Genomic DNA, 14,975 nt, shown 5'->3' with positions numbered 1-14,975 from the left:
CGGCAATTCCGCTACAATTATTATTCCAAGGAATTGCTTGGATGCGAATTGATAAGCCATTGCAGTGCCTCGGCACATTAGTCGGCAAGCAAACGAATCGATTTTTGTCTATTCAATAGGAACCCCTCCGGTGATGAATGCTTTTCTGCGCAATTTTCCCGGCATAACTTCGTAAAGTAGATATCTTATTTCGCGCGAGGATTCTGCAGCGGATCGAGATTCTTTGGTGAAAAATTGCGATGAGAAAATATAAGCAATTTATTTCGTATTACACGTCAACATTTAATATTGTAAAGTTACGAGAAATGTGTTCGGCGAATGTCATCCGCATTTATAATTAATTCAAAATCGCGATTTCCGTAAAAAAGTATCTAAATATCTGCGCAAACGGTTATTGGAAAGCGCGTTTCACTGCAAAATCAATTTCAGTCACGATATGAAAAGAATTTCTTCGTCTTTCGAAAATAGAAAGGGAAAAAAAAAAATGAAAATCCAAAAGTTGAACGATTGCATCAAATCATCGGAGTATTAAAATAATAATTGTCCTGGGGTTGAGGTTTATCGTTCAAAGAAAAATGCAACCGCATTATAATATCGTCGTCGCTTCCATCTCATTCTACGGTATTATTCCAACATCTCGCGTTAAGTCGCCCGTATACTTAATTTAATTGGTTATCATTATTGTTCGTAACTATTTAAGTCCAACTTTTTTTTTCCCCCTCCTGGTTGCAGGTGCTTTCGCAATAAATTACTTTTGTTTCAGAGCTGTGCAGACTGCACTGCGCGTTCTGACTCCTACGTATATTATTATTGCATATTATTATCATTATAGTAATTGTAGAAGTCATAATTATTTGGTACAACTGTTTTACAGTCGGTGTTTCTTTTTCGGATTCAAAGTTTAAAATTTTGGCAGCCGAGGGCATTGCCCAGAAATCATTTCTCATGTTCCAAGGAGTTGAAAATCTGACTTGAAAAGAAGTCAACAGTCCGTGTAACCGAAAATGCGATAAATGAATCACCGAACCTTGTAGTGGGTATAGGTATATGCATGAGCAGTTCTTCTCGAAAGTTCGTTTTCACGCATCAACGGTGAACATCGTACATATACGTATGTATGTATGTATGGATAGGTATAGCTGAACTTACGTAGAGTTCGCGAGATTTGCGGCACGCTAACGATAAGTAAAATTTTAACGGGGTTCTTTTAAGGCTGCTTCGTTTTATGCTCGCGAGTAAACACAACCGTCGCATTCTGAGTGACTTAAAGACTTGAAATCTGAAGCAAGTATAATTGTTCCATTCCAAGACGACCAATTTTGACGCCACCTCTTGGTGTTGATTTTTTTCAAAGTGTTTTAAGTGATAGCAGATCCTAAAAAACCCGCACTGTATTCATTTTTTTTTTTCAATGAAATCACTCTCAAGATCAAATTATTCGAATCTTCTTCACAAAAATTTTTCGGTTGATTGAAACATTTTTTACCGTATTACCAAGTTAAAAAAAAAGTTTCAGACGACAAACAGAAATTTTGCGCTCGGTTTGTATGCAGGTAGAGGCACAGAAAGTAAGCGACGAATGTGTTTTTTGTACTCACCGTCTCTCGACATGCCTAGTCGAAGGCATTTCTGCAATCGACAATACTGGCATCGGTTTCGGTTGACGCGATCGACGACACAATTTTTGTTCCTCGGGCACTGATAGTTCACCACCGACGACTGCGACCTCCGAAAGAAACCCTTGCATCCCTCGCACGTGATCACACCGTAATGGACCCCGCTGCTTTTGTCGCCGCACACTTTGCACGGGATAATCTCGATTTGGGCTGCAAAAATTGATAGAACGAGCACGTTAGTAAAATCCATAATCGTAAAGTGTAGCAATCAGTGTCTGCATATCCAATGGCATCGAATTTCTGGATTAACAGATTAAAATCAGTAAAAAGAAAAGGAATTGAAATAAAATGTAGGCATTCAGGCGATCTTGCGAAACTGGTACCAAATGGTTGAAACAATTAAGGATCCTGAAGTGTGAACTCGCGCTACGAGTCCACGCAAATTACTATCGAAACACGGAGGATTCACCCAGGTGAAAAATTGAAGTAGAGTATATAGTGACATGTTGGACATGGTCTGTGGTGGTAACTTTGAAGCTCAACGAATCGGTTAAATCGATGTCGTGGAAAGGAAATCATGTGAAATCACTTGGAATTCATTTTCTATCGAGTTAACTGCGCCGTTCGATCGCAATTTGACGTGAGTTTTAACACACGTTGATAGTCTCGAAGCTTTCTAGAAATAAAAATATAATTTAAGAGATAATAGCTTCTTCTAATTCATTCTCGCAGGACTGAACGAGCGTTTCAAGTACGTAAATATGTAATCATGTCGGCGAATTCGATTAAACAAAATAGTTAGCCGAAGGATATGATTTTTTTTAACACACGGTGCGTGTGTTTGTACGCTGCAATCCAATGCACGAAGAAAAATTAAAATGTGCATGTGTGCGTGTACATCGGATTGCGACGGGTGAACGCCGTTGAAACTTGCTACATTTACACGCATCATTGCACGCATAATATCAAACATAACATATTCTATATTTAGATTCGACGATAGCTTTTTTCATGGTTTTATTAGCACGTGAGAGATTATAGTTGTAAGTCTGCACATACAACGTGTAGATTAGAATGTGTATTCTACGACGATTCGTAGGAAGCAAAAAAATTTTTTTTTTTTACGTGATTCTGAAATTAGTGATATATGAAAACAGATGAGAATCGTTTAAAAGAGTTTCAGCACCTTTTTTTGGCACCAATGATGATGAACACTGATGAAACAACGACTCTATTGTACGATAGAAATGAATTTGAGAAATTTCTTAGAATGGGATCTCAAAAACGCCAGCATTTAATCATTTTGAACGTTATAATGATAAAATCTTTATTCGAATTGACGATATCTTTGCTTGTGTAATTCGAGTTTGCTCTAATTCAATTCCATTCACGCTTACTGTCATTGGTGCAAATAACACTGCTGAACATTTTTTAAATGTCATCTTTTCTTAACTATAAACTTTTGAATCGGGCGGGTTGGATTAATCCCGAATAATGCGTATATATATATTTATATACATGTCGCGAATAATCATCGCTTATTTTTACATTACGATACAAAGTTTGTTAGTATTTCAGGCACTTTCACTGTAGATTAGACCTTCGGTGCGATGACCTTACTAAATTCATTTGCAAACGTAAACAAAAAATGTAATCAGCTTCGCAGTAATTTTCCCCCGCGAAATATTAATTCACCGACTCGACAAATCGTTATTATACGTACATGTATACTGCAGGAACAGTGTATGAAGCTGTATAAAATATTCGATAAATCTGCCGCAGCTAAATATTTGGTAACCAATGAGCATCGAACGATCATTTTATATCATGTAGTTTACTTTGCGGACACTCAGTGATCACCGAAAACTTCACCAAACTTTACTTTTGCTTCAGCACCCAGACGTGGCCATCAAGCTGTCAGTAGAGTTAGATGATTTCAAGTCACAAGGTATAATCTTCTTGTCTCGAGCATCGTGTTTAGAACATGTGCAGGAGGATATACACACACACACACACACACACACACACACACACACACACACACACGCACGCACGCACGCACGCACGCACGCACGCACGCACGCACGCACACACACACACACACACGCCTTCTTCGTCTTATTAATATTTTGTTAATATAAAGTCCGATTCCCCGGCCAACGAAATAAATCAGTGGTATGATTTTTTTAATACAGTCATCCTTTGGACAAAGTGCAAATTTTTCGATTCCCCATTCGAAATAGTTTACATAAGCCCTCTACAACAAGTTCATTGATCATTTTCTGTTTAAACAATACAAGCTCCTTGTTTACAAACGGATTACGGATTCTAAGACCTAAAATTAGGAACAGCATGAGGTTTCAATAATAACAAATAAATACAGTAAACGGATAAAAGGTGAAAAAGAATGTCGCAGATTTTTGTCGATTCATTGTGAAGACAGTTTTGGTTCACAGCAAAGAGCCCGCTATTTTTCTCAATTCTTTCTATACCAAGCTCAGACTGAATGTCGCAAAATGCAGGCTGAGTTACTGACAAAGACGCGATTATAAATAAATATGCAATAAATACAACAGATTATACAATAAAAGAATCGCACAAAGTTAAAAATTTTTCTCCATTTCTCCTACCAAATCATATTCAAAATCAGAGACGTTTAGTGGGGTCCAAAATTGTTGCTGCGATGATCGTATCATCGGTAAATGTATGCAGGATTTGAATTAATGAACGCACTATTGAAATAAATAATTTAAAATCGCGAGACGCACGGCCATCGACGTCGGTTACTCACGCGAAAAGTCGCGATCGAGCAATCTCCGATGCCTCTGACATATGTGTATATCTCTCTCTATACATATATATATATATATAATATATATATACATGTATAGCGAAACATGGAAGGTTAGTATTCGCGTGAATCAGTTCCCGCGTTCATTGACCCCGGCTCGGTATATAACGATTATCCGAAATTCGATCTGAGACGTGTTTACAAGTATATACGTGTATGCGTAGGTGTATACAACACACGCGTGTGTGCGACTGTGTGTGTGTCTATAATCTCGACGGTATATAATTTATGTGGTCGTATATCTAGTTCTAATTTGTAATCAGCTCTATTATAGCTCGTGCGGTATAAGAAGGCATATTTATACACATATCTATATCACCTATACCGCCTTATCTGAATTCGCGTACCTGTGTATGTAATATTTATATATGTATACGATGTGTCCGTCTATAGCTGAGCAGCTATAACATGTCGCACAGGTAATACTGACATGCGTGAGAGCGAAATTTGATCGTGTACTTTCAATCTCGAAGCCTGCTTGCTGTACACCAACCATTGATGAATATCGCATGGGTAGGGACGATAAGACGCTCTCTATAATACAGTGGGTGCATGCTTGTACGCCGATAAGACGTAAAAAATAACTAAAAAACAAAGAAAAAAAAAACAGCATATCGCTATCAGAACGAACCGCGTCGTAATTTTCACGCGGAAATTTTTTCACGATGACAATTGCATCTTTGTTGGGAGCTCTTTTCTAGCTCGTCACGTTTGTGTTCGTCAGGCTTTTGCGTGCCGGTTGTTTATTGAAATAAACAAGTAAGCCAAATTTGCGACAATTGAAATTTTGCGAGGGACATGAAATAATATTACAGTACGAGGAATAATTGTTTCTTAATTGATACGATCTTCTGTACCTACAGATCGATTCTGAGGAATAGTGTTTAAGTTTTTTGAGAATTCAATTAACAATTCGACCCCGATGTTACGAAATTTTTGCAGGGGTTGGTCAACGTTTGACGCTTGATTTTCAAGCTGATTTTAAATAACTGCTGTTGATACATGAACATTTTCAAATAACTAACAATTAAACGGTTGAGAGGTATTAGTTTCATCTTCATTTCGAGTTTTGAAATTTGAAAAATGGTCTACAATTGTTTAGCTTTGCTGCACTCATCTTTCTCGAAACGACGTTTTTTAAAACTTTTCACACTGTAACTTTGACGCTGTTTGTAGAATTTTTATCATGAAATTTTTTAACATGAAATTTGGTACACCTTCTATACCTTCAAGTAGCTTTTGCAGGGATTATCATTATTGATCCAAGAACTAGGTTCTATGAATTTTAAATTAAAAGAATGCTAAAATCCAATGAAATCCGTACATTGTTCGGAATTTTGTCAAATATCAGCAAGCCTTTGTTTTATAACTCTCACAGTTTAGTTCTGCAGGCCTAAATCATCATAGTTCCAGTGCAAAACGTGTACAAGAATAGAACGTATAGAAGATTTCGTCAAAATTGTGTGAGATGTTTCGAAGTTATCTTTCTGAAAGTGTTAAAAACGTCGTTTCGAGTAAAATGACAGCACTTAAACAATTACGAACCGTTTATCAAATTTTATAGCTTAAAATAAAGATAGGGCTATCAACTTTCAATCTATAATCGTTGGTTTGTGAAGGGGAACATTCCCGTATCAACACCAGTTATTAAACGTTGAATTGAAAATGAAACGGAAAAAACTGATTCACCCTTCTTGATCGCATCTAATCAGCGATTCCAAGTATTTGCATATCGGTATTTGTACCTTGGAATCTTCTACACGCATGTCCAAATCATTGAAGCGAACGTTACAACTACTGTCAATAACTGATTTACCACGAGGAAGCGGGGTGAAACTTTCAGATTGCGCATCCGGCTGCGCATGCGCGAGTTTGATCGTCTTTTCGTACAGTCTGGCCACCTCGAGCTTCAGCTGTAAAACGCGACTCACGGAAGCTACGTCGGTGATGCGAATTTCTCGAGGTTGACCAGACCTCGAATAACTGATGCAGCGATTCGGGAATACCTGGCAAACTCTTGTTGTCAACTAACCGACGACCGACGACTGCTACGAGTCATTCGTCACTCGACGCGGGAGAGTTTTTTGACACCTCAAGCCCCGTTTCGAGCAAGTTGGCACCCCTGCCACGGTGCGAACTAGCCGACCAATAGAGGCCCAATGAGATCTCACGCATGCGCAGTCGTTCGGCCTGACTGAAAAGTTTCACGGTTTCCCCTCGGTTTGCCGTTGAAAAGAACGTATCGTTACTGCGATTTCTACCTCGTATAGAATTTGCTTGGGCTCTACGATCGTCCAGAACGTTGTTCCCGGCACTCCCGCTCGTCTGCGTTGGGGGTGGTCCAACAACGGTGGTCTGTCCCTCGGTGGGTTGAGGACTGGTACTGTCAGCGCCCCACGTGCCGGGGCCGCCGTATATTGAGAGGTTGTTCTCCATTTAGGCCGTATCACGATATCATCCCTGTATTTTGACTTTTCACGAAGGTGTCGCGAACTTTCCTCATTCAGCATATTAAGCCATTCACCGCGACACAACCGGCGATTCACTTTATCCCGTAAGCGCCCTCGATCCTCGCCTCAGTTTCACCAGTTTTCCCACGTCAATTTTGATACTCAAAGATTATTCCGTGATCCGATACGCAGGACAGACGCAAGATATTTTTCACTATCTCTCGATGTATTCTGAAAATAACAGCCCACCCCGCTCTCGTTCAAAGAGCGTTGATTTACGTGAGCTTCGTTAGTCGTTTGCGGTGATTATCTTTTGTATTATTTCTTATTTCCCCGAGTTTAACGCTTAGCGCGTTCGCGTCTTCGATCTTTTGTGTAAATAATATACGTGTTATTTATAAACCCTGCAGCGTTATGCACTACCGGGTTCATTTGATTTGATATATATATATATATATATGTATGTTAATTATTAATAATTTACACATATGTTAATAGAGGTATGCGTATACCCTCGTGTCTATAACGTAAGCTATTAGTGTGCCTATATTCGTCAAAACGTGGAGCTGTAAAAAAAAAAAAAAGCAGCAACGTTACCAAAATGTATCCCCCACCCCCTTCGACCGTTACGCGTCGTGCGATAAAAATAAAGACAGCACTCGACTTATATATTTGTGTAGTATATATATACCTATACATACAATTATCAAGTTTGGCTCCGAACTCTGTGGAGGAGAAAAGAAAGTCGTGTAAAAATTTCTAACCGCGTCAATTATTACCGCTCGTTTTTGTTTGTTTTTTTCTTCTCTTCTTAATCGGTTCCCTTCAAAATAACTCGGCTTTTTACAGCTGGCAGAGCTCTCGCGAACGCAGAAAAATCGTTTTTCTAGATATACCTGAATATATATCCCAGTCGTTTACACATATACTTGAATGTACGCTAACGCCTTCCACTCATTCCAAGTTTCAAGAAAGTAATTTAGTCACTCAAATCAATGCGACGATAAAACTAACTATAGGTATTACAGAGGCCGGATCAGCTTCCAAAGCTTTTTGCAGAAGTTAACGTAACCGTAGAAAGAACTTCGAAGATGTCGGATAATTATTATACCCACGCAAGTAGTGGTAAAAAGGGAATTTTAAACTTTACGGCCTTTTTCATACAACTGCTTTGGACTCTACACATATTTCTTCTTTTTTTTTTTTTTTGCAACACAAAAGAAATTTATTATACAATTGTACGACGAAAAAATATTTCAGGGAAATGGTTCTTTACGGTGAACAATGGAAATGACTTGAAAAATACTACAGATTTTAAGTTATTTGTTGCAAAATAAAATGATTCAAATCGCATTAATTACCTACAATATATCGATGGAAGGCCTGTAATAAAGCTGGATTCTAACATGTAAGAAATATTTGTAAGTTATTCGATAAGCAATTTGATTTTATGTTGCGTAAGCGTATATATGTATAGGTATAATTTTATGCGTAAAATTAGTTTCGGATTAAGTAATTAAGAATATATACGATGCTGTTAGAGGATTATAAAATACTTAGTCTTATGTACCGATCGATTATACATGTTGTCGATAAAAAAAAAAAAAAAGAAAAATAATTAAATAACGACAAAATCTCAGACCTTTACAAGACTCGTGTTGTGCCAATGTCGCCGGTTATTGTACAATGATAACGTATAGTCTATTTTTTATTTCTGTTCGTACTGTTATTGATTATGTTTGAGTTCCTTTTTTTTATCAATTTCCTGGACAATTGCTGCAGAAAGATCATCACGTGGTTGAAATCTGAGGAAAGAAGTTTACAAACGACAAGACCAAGTGGCGTTTTTTCCAATAGAAAACGATTACAATTAGCCACTTATCATTAGTAAACGAATTTCATTACTTTTGGTAGATACTTTGCATTCATTATATTTATCTAGTGGGTTTTTTTTTTTTTTTTTTTTTGTATACAACAATTATGTTTGTTGAAACACAATACGATTACAAAGATGTGTGTTCAGATATTTTTTTATATCTCGAGCGCACAGAGCGAAGAGTTTTTCGGTTCGAAGCGGCGGCCAAGAAAATGAAAAGTTGTTATTAGAAAAAAAGATGTAATAAACAAAGAACAAAAATTCTCCACGATTTGTAATAATATCGTATAATAACATTAACACGCCACGCGTGTTAAAACGAATCGTTAAACGGCCGAAGAACGGACGCGAGTCGTGCGGCTAATATTCGAAAAGACCGTAAAACTAGTAAGTAGGTGTAATGCAAGGATTTAGAGAGTCGGATCGTCAACGACTACACCGAGGTATATAATTATGTATAAATAAAGGATACGTATAGATTCCCGCTCTAAAATCCGCTTCGTATTGAAAAAAAAAAAAAAAAACTACCCAAGACTTCGAATTCCCTGAGATTTTCCGTGGGTATTTAGAAAAAAAAGACAAAAAAAGGTTATACCGGTTATAATATTCAAACATCGATGATATCCAAGCGCGAACGAGATTTTATTGAAGACCCAAGTCTGTACCGTGTGTGCATATAATGACAATGTACAAGACTGTTACAATTTAGAACGATATTTAACATAGTGCAGCGTGTCAGCTGATAAAAAAAGACGAAAATTCGATCAAGACTCCGGTGCTCTCGGGAAAATATTATGTACAGTATGCGTATGTACTTGTTAATATAATATAATTCCAATCAATGTTCACGACGCAGTACTGGGGACGAAGAAATGATCCGGCGCACACACACAGGACGCGATGATGCGGAAACGTTTCTTGGTTTTTTCAGAAATGAGAAATTGTGTCGGGGTCGGATCGGGTATTCGGTGGAAAAGGATATACGTGGTAAATTGGTTGGCGTCGATGATCCGATCACGGTTATATATGTATTTAATATATATATATATCCACGGTAATTATAATATGTTATAACAGCAAATCGCATTTTTTCTTGATGCGTATACCTAGTCCGACGTCCGGGAATTCCGTTTTGTTATCTATATCGTTAATGACATTACGAAGAAAATAACACTAAACCGATGCATGCATAGATATATATGTATGTTGTTATAGAAGAGACGGGTTCATGATCGACCCACTTTAGGAAAGCGCACGTGCCGCAGCTACTAGACTGCAGATGTGTCCATACACGATACTATCGCATCTATACGCGTAACTGTAGAACACATAACGTGTGCCGGTGCATCTGATACCGTATGCCCATACATGTTACACCTAAACCCAACAATCTGTCATTCTATTTTTCTGAAAAACAATCCGCACGTATTGTACGTAAATTTTCAAAATTTTCATCGTTACATAAAAATACGATTGAGACAACGATGGGAATGTGGTGAAATATAGAAAGAATCCAAACTAGAGGAGAAAGAAAGAGAGGAGAGAAGAAAAAACGACTACTTGTCGCTCTATATGATTCTCTACGACGGTCATAAACGTTGTAATATAACCGATGAAGGAATCATTCCAATATATCAATTGCCGCGGCTAACAGGGACTGCAGACAGCACGTATATAGGTAGCGTTCAGTGATAATAGATCGTTTGCCGGCGAAATTGCGCATCAAAAAACATATGCATGTTTTCGTCTCCTATTCTCCTGCGTAGGTGTAACCCGATGACGTCGCCCTGTGACGTCTGCTATACTACGATACGAGATATCAAGTAAATACGATCATATATTATAGTCGGATTGAAAATTTTCCACCTCTCCTTTTCGGACTTTCGTTATCGAAATTCGCTAAACTTGATAAATGTTTTCGATTTCGGGGCACGTTCGGGTATCCAAAATTCAAACACTCAATAAGATCATGTACTCAGAGAATTAACTACGTATAAGTAAAAATAATGACTAAATTTTAATCGAAAACTTTACAGTCCGATTTCCTGTATGCTACATCTATTCTGAAAAAGATTCAACTCAACTAAAAACGAATAGTCAAATATTACCGCTGCACTCAGTGCATTAAAAATTGATCAAGATCAAGATGACGTCTATTTTCACATTGAGTATAAGTATCGAAATTACGGTAAACCGAGCTTTCACGTCGGTTTAGTTTACATAAAATATTGAGTACGCTGACGACAGAATACCGGTGGTAAACGAATTTACTGTTCAACGTACCCGCAAAAAAAGGGGGAAAAAAAAAATGAAAGAAGACCCTGAACCCCCGGGAGAAGCGATGAAATTGGAATTTTTGATATTCGATAGGGGCTGGCAGGTGTTATAAAGCCGTCAAGGGATGATGCGGGGACGTCGGAACGGTGTGAGAGCCCTGAGAGACGCGGAGGCTACGTCGATCCGATACGGTGTGTTGGTAGCGTCTGGTCGCGTAGTTGGCGACGGCAGCGCCGCGTTGCGGCCTTTTAGCGCGGACTGTTGCAGCGGAGGCAAGCAAACATTACATAACAGAGAACGTTGAACTCGGAGTACAGTCACCCGGCGTTGCTACGTCTTTATGACGCGTAGGAACAGCACGGAGAGGCGCTGCGTGTTCGTGCGAAAAACACCCACACACCCAGAGCCTCGCTACGCGGCTATCGAGGGTTTTCGGGAAAGCGGGATTTTCAAAACTCGGCGCGCCTGTGTGACGGACCGACGGATCGCGGGTCCATTCGAGGGCCCGAGAGGTGATGACGGAGGGACGGGGAGGGATCGGGAGGGAGAGACGTGTGCGTCCGTTTGCCTAATATCGGACGGGTGCAGCGGTCATAGGCGGCCGGCCATCTAGCCGTTCATCTACGTGATTGTCGCGCTGAACACGTGACCCGAAGCTAGATTATTTTAAATATCGTGCAATACCGAAGGAGCGATATCGCCTCGCAAACGATACGATATGATATAACGCTCTTCCGGCGGTGCACAGGGGCTAATTATTTATCGCGTAGTTAGGCAAGGATCGAGGTTTTATTCGTTACGTACGACGGTTGATTATATTGGAACTCGACGCTCTTTCAGCTTTTGCGATCGTCGGGAAATAAGAATATGAATGGTCCGTTCCGTTCCGTATTGGTACTGTGTTTCAACAAAACTTTCGCCTATGATTCGAAATTTTTCAATTTATTCAATTTTACTGTTAATAATCGAATAATCGACGCCTGTTTGAATGTTAACAAGGTACATACGATATAAATAACGGAAATCGAAGAGAGAGAGAGAGAGAGAGAGAGAGAGAGAGAGAGAGAGAGAGAGAGAGAGACGGAGAGAGAAGACGGAAAAGGGAGAGAGCGTGATGCGGAATAAAATTCAATAACTTTTGTTCCTATACACGTGTATATAACATAGTTGATGATCGTCGCGTGATGAGGAATTTAAATACAGTGTGTGGGCGTGCAATAGTTGAAAGCATTCGCTATTCGATTCATGTATTGAGAATATAACCACGACACTGAGCTTCTGCAGTTAATTATTTAGTTTGTTTATCGCACACTTTGCATTTTGCATATCGAAGCGAAAGAAAGTAAAGAAGAAAATATCGAAGACCGTGTAAATTTTGTGCCTTCTAAGGTTCTGTATTTGTTTCAACGGTACCCAACAGCAAGGGAACAACTTCAGCTTTGCCCCGATCGATCTATACCCGCAAAATTTAAATCCACTACTGCACGCACTGTCATTTGTTCGGCAATTCTTTTCGAGTGAACGTTGCGACGAACGTGGATCGAGCTACGAAGCTTAATGATCACGGAGAAAGAAAAAAAGATAGAATAACCAAATATGTCAATTACAATGATAATAGTAGCGGAGAGAAAAAGAGAGAGAAAGAGAGATAGCGAGAGAAAAAGAAGAAAGATGTTAAACGCCACTTCACTAATCCGATGAACTAAAAAAACTTATACGTGACTGCCCACGATGTAAGAGACACAATTTTAATATTTTATATTATGTTAAACGCAACGTTATGAAAATCATCGTAATCTCTCTCCTGATGCGTCTTGTCCTCGAGGTGCCGGGTAATTGCGATATTTTTCATCCCAGCGGTCGGAGCGTCTCGTTTCATTTCCGTGATTTTGTTACACACTCATAAGATACATCCTATATCAATTCATTCATTATTATAAACGTCGGCGAAACGGACCGCTATGTAAGCGTTGAAAAACTGCACCGCCCGTCACTGCAGATAAGCGTTGCGTGTAATAAAAACAACCAAGACACAATTTTCACAATCACTGATTATTATTACTGTTGACGTTGTCGTTTTCTTTGTTGTTGTTGTCGTTGTTACGTATCTTTTCTCACCACCACACAAAGCACCGTTTGCACAAACTTTTTATATCTTTAAAAATCCCCGGCTTACACCTGTACCACAACTTGTATATTAATAACAGAAGACGATGCGCGGTTATTTAAATAGATATTGAGTGACGGTAAGACACTCCGAGAGTTCGATGATCCCCCAGTTTTCCGCAAGTCACACACTCACTCGCATCAGGCCGAACGTTAAGATTACATTATATACCGTGTGGGCTCGCGAACAACCGAGGTTTAGGAGTTAGATAAGCGGCGAGATACAACGTTTCACGTTAACGCCGCGATGGGGGCACGGAGGAATAACGAGGTGTCGTCGCGACGCGGAGAACGCGAACTCGGCTAATAATCGAACGAAAATCGAACCTCTCCCAATTTTCCGCGTCCGCACGGTTACGCATTTTGAAAGACAGAGGGAGAGAGAGAGAGAGAGAGATGAGAGAGAGTGCGAGACGGAGGGGGGTGGAGGAGGAGGAGGAGAAGGAGAAGAAAAAGAAAATAAAACAAACAAACAAAAACAAAAAGAAACGAAACACACACGCACACACGCTTCCTTGTTCGAGCGAGCACACCGCGCGGTCCCCGTGGGCAAGAAGACTACACCGCTTCTCGGTATTCTTTGCCAGCTAGCAAGGCCCCGGCTCTTCTGACCAATGCAAGACAAGGCAAGGAAAGGCGTAACTTACGCAGGCAACGGGTGCAGCTGCCGGAGGCGGTTGTTAACGCGATTCGCGGGTTTCTTTCGGCCGGAAAAGTTGATCCGATAATTCGAATGACAGTCGCGGACGAGTGAAACGCAAGTGCGGGAGGAGCGCGAGAAACGTCGTAGAGATGAAAACCGGGGCGCGTGTTTCGCCGGGCGGGATATATGGGTTTTCGTAGAAAAAAAAAAACAAAAATAAAATAAAAATATATCCTCTCCGATATTAAAGGCATGAAATATTTTTTTCCACGGGGGGGATTTCGTTTTAACCGAACGGTTTAGTAGCCACCGGACCGGCCTGGCATCCAACAATATGTCAGAGAGAACCCCCCACTACTCGGTGCGCTCAGCGAGGTCACTGAACTCTACTTCTAGCGACGATAGCCGAAACCCCCTCAGCTCCCCCACCTCGGCGATCCGAAGCCACGAACTTGCCCGAGTCCCTAGCGCGCGCTTTACGTCAGCGTCGCGACGCGCCGCCTCCGTCGATACAGACGGAAACTTACTTGCCCCTGCGCCCCCGCGGCCGCTCCTCATCGCGCTGCGCTATGGCCTAGCTCATCGACTAGATGTTATTTTAGAAAAAGAAATTCACTCGCCGTCGCACAGCAACATTTTCCGTACCGAATGTTGTAAACGAGTCGCGGAGGTGTCGAGAGATGAAAAAAAATTTCGTACCGAAACGAACGAACTCTCTTTTCGTCGTTTTCCCGTTTTACCGTTTCGGTTCATTCTTTCTTATGCGAAATGAACGTTCTCTTTGTACACATGTAGGACATTCCGTACCTGTATTACGACTTCAACATATGCTATTCGTTATTTCGCAGTACGTACTAGTAATAACATTTTACGGACTGTCGCAAATCGACAACGTGGGATAATTATCAAATTTCTTTTTAATCACTGGAAATTTATTAAATTATCTTTCGGTAAATTGACTGAAGTGTATTGATAAGGATATTTTGAGTATTCAGATTCTTCGTTTCATTGTTTTTCAACAGATGATGCATAGGATAAATTCTTGGGAAAAAAGTTAACATTCTATAACACCGTCATTTATCTATATTGCCATGTG

General features: G+C 39.9%; 1 protein-coding gene across 9 annotated transcripts in view; it reads right to left on the bottom strand.

Annotated features, from left to right (window-relative positions):
- The window catches only part of LOC124303131 (probable nuclear hormone receptor HR3), a 156,223-nt gene that overhangs the window by 24,110 nt on the left and 117,138 nt on the right, over nucleotides 1–14,975 (bottom strand). For 5 of the 9 annotated variants that reach the window (XM_046759987.1, XM_046759979.1, XM_046759988.1 and 2 more), the window contains one exon: nucleotides 1,599–1,826. In XM_046759987.1, the coding sequence (XP_046615943.1) occupies nucleotides 1,599–1,826 (228 nt within the window). Of the gene's footprint in view, nucleotides 1–1,598; nucleotides 1,827–6,728; nucleotides 7,202–7,429; nucleotides 7,484–8,559; nucleotides 8,723–13,027; nucleotides 13,654–14,975 lie in introns of those variants that run through there. The other 4 variants (XM_046759982.1, XM_046759983.1, XM_046759981.1 and 1 more) reach the window with 4 other exon arrangements.

Source organism: Neodiprion virginianus, chromosome 4 (assembly GCF_021901495.1).
Source record: "Neodiprion virginianus isolate iyNeoVirg1 chromosome 4, iyNeoVirg1.1, whole genome shotgun sequence".
NCBI classification, from domain to species: domain Eukaryota; kingdom Metazoa; phylum Arthropoda; class Insecta; order Hymenoptera; family Diprionidae; genus Neodiprion; species Neodiprion virginianus.
Note: the sequence above shows the minus strand (reverse complement) of the source record. Positions and strands in the feature narration are given on the sequence as shown.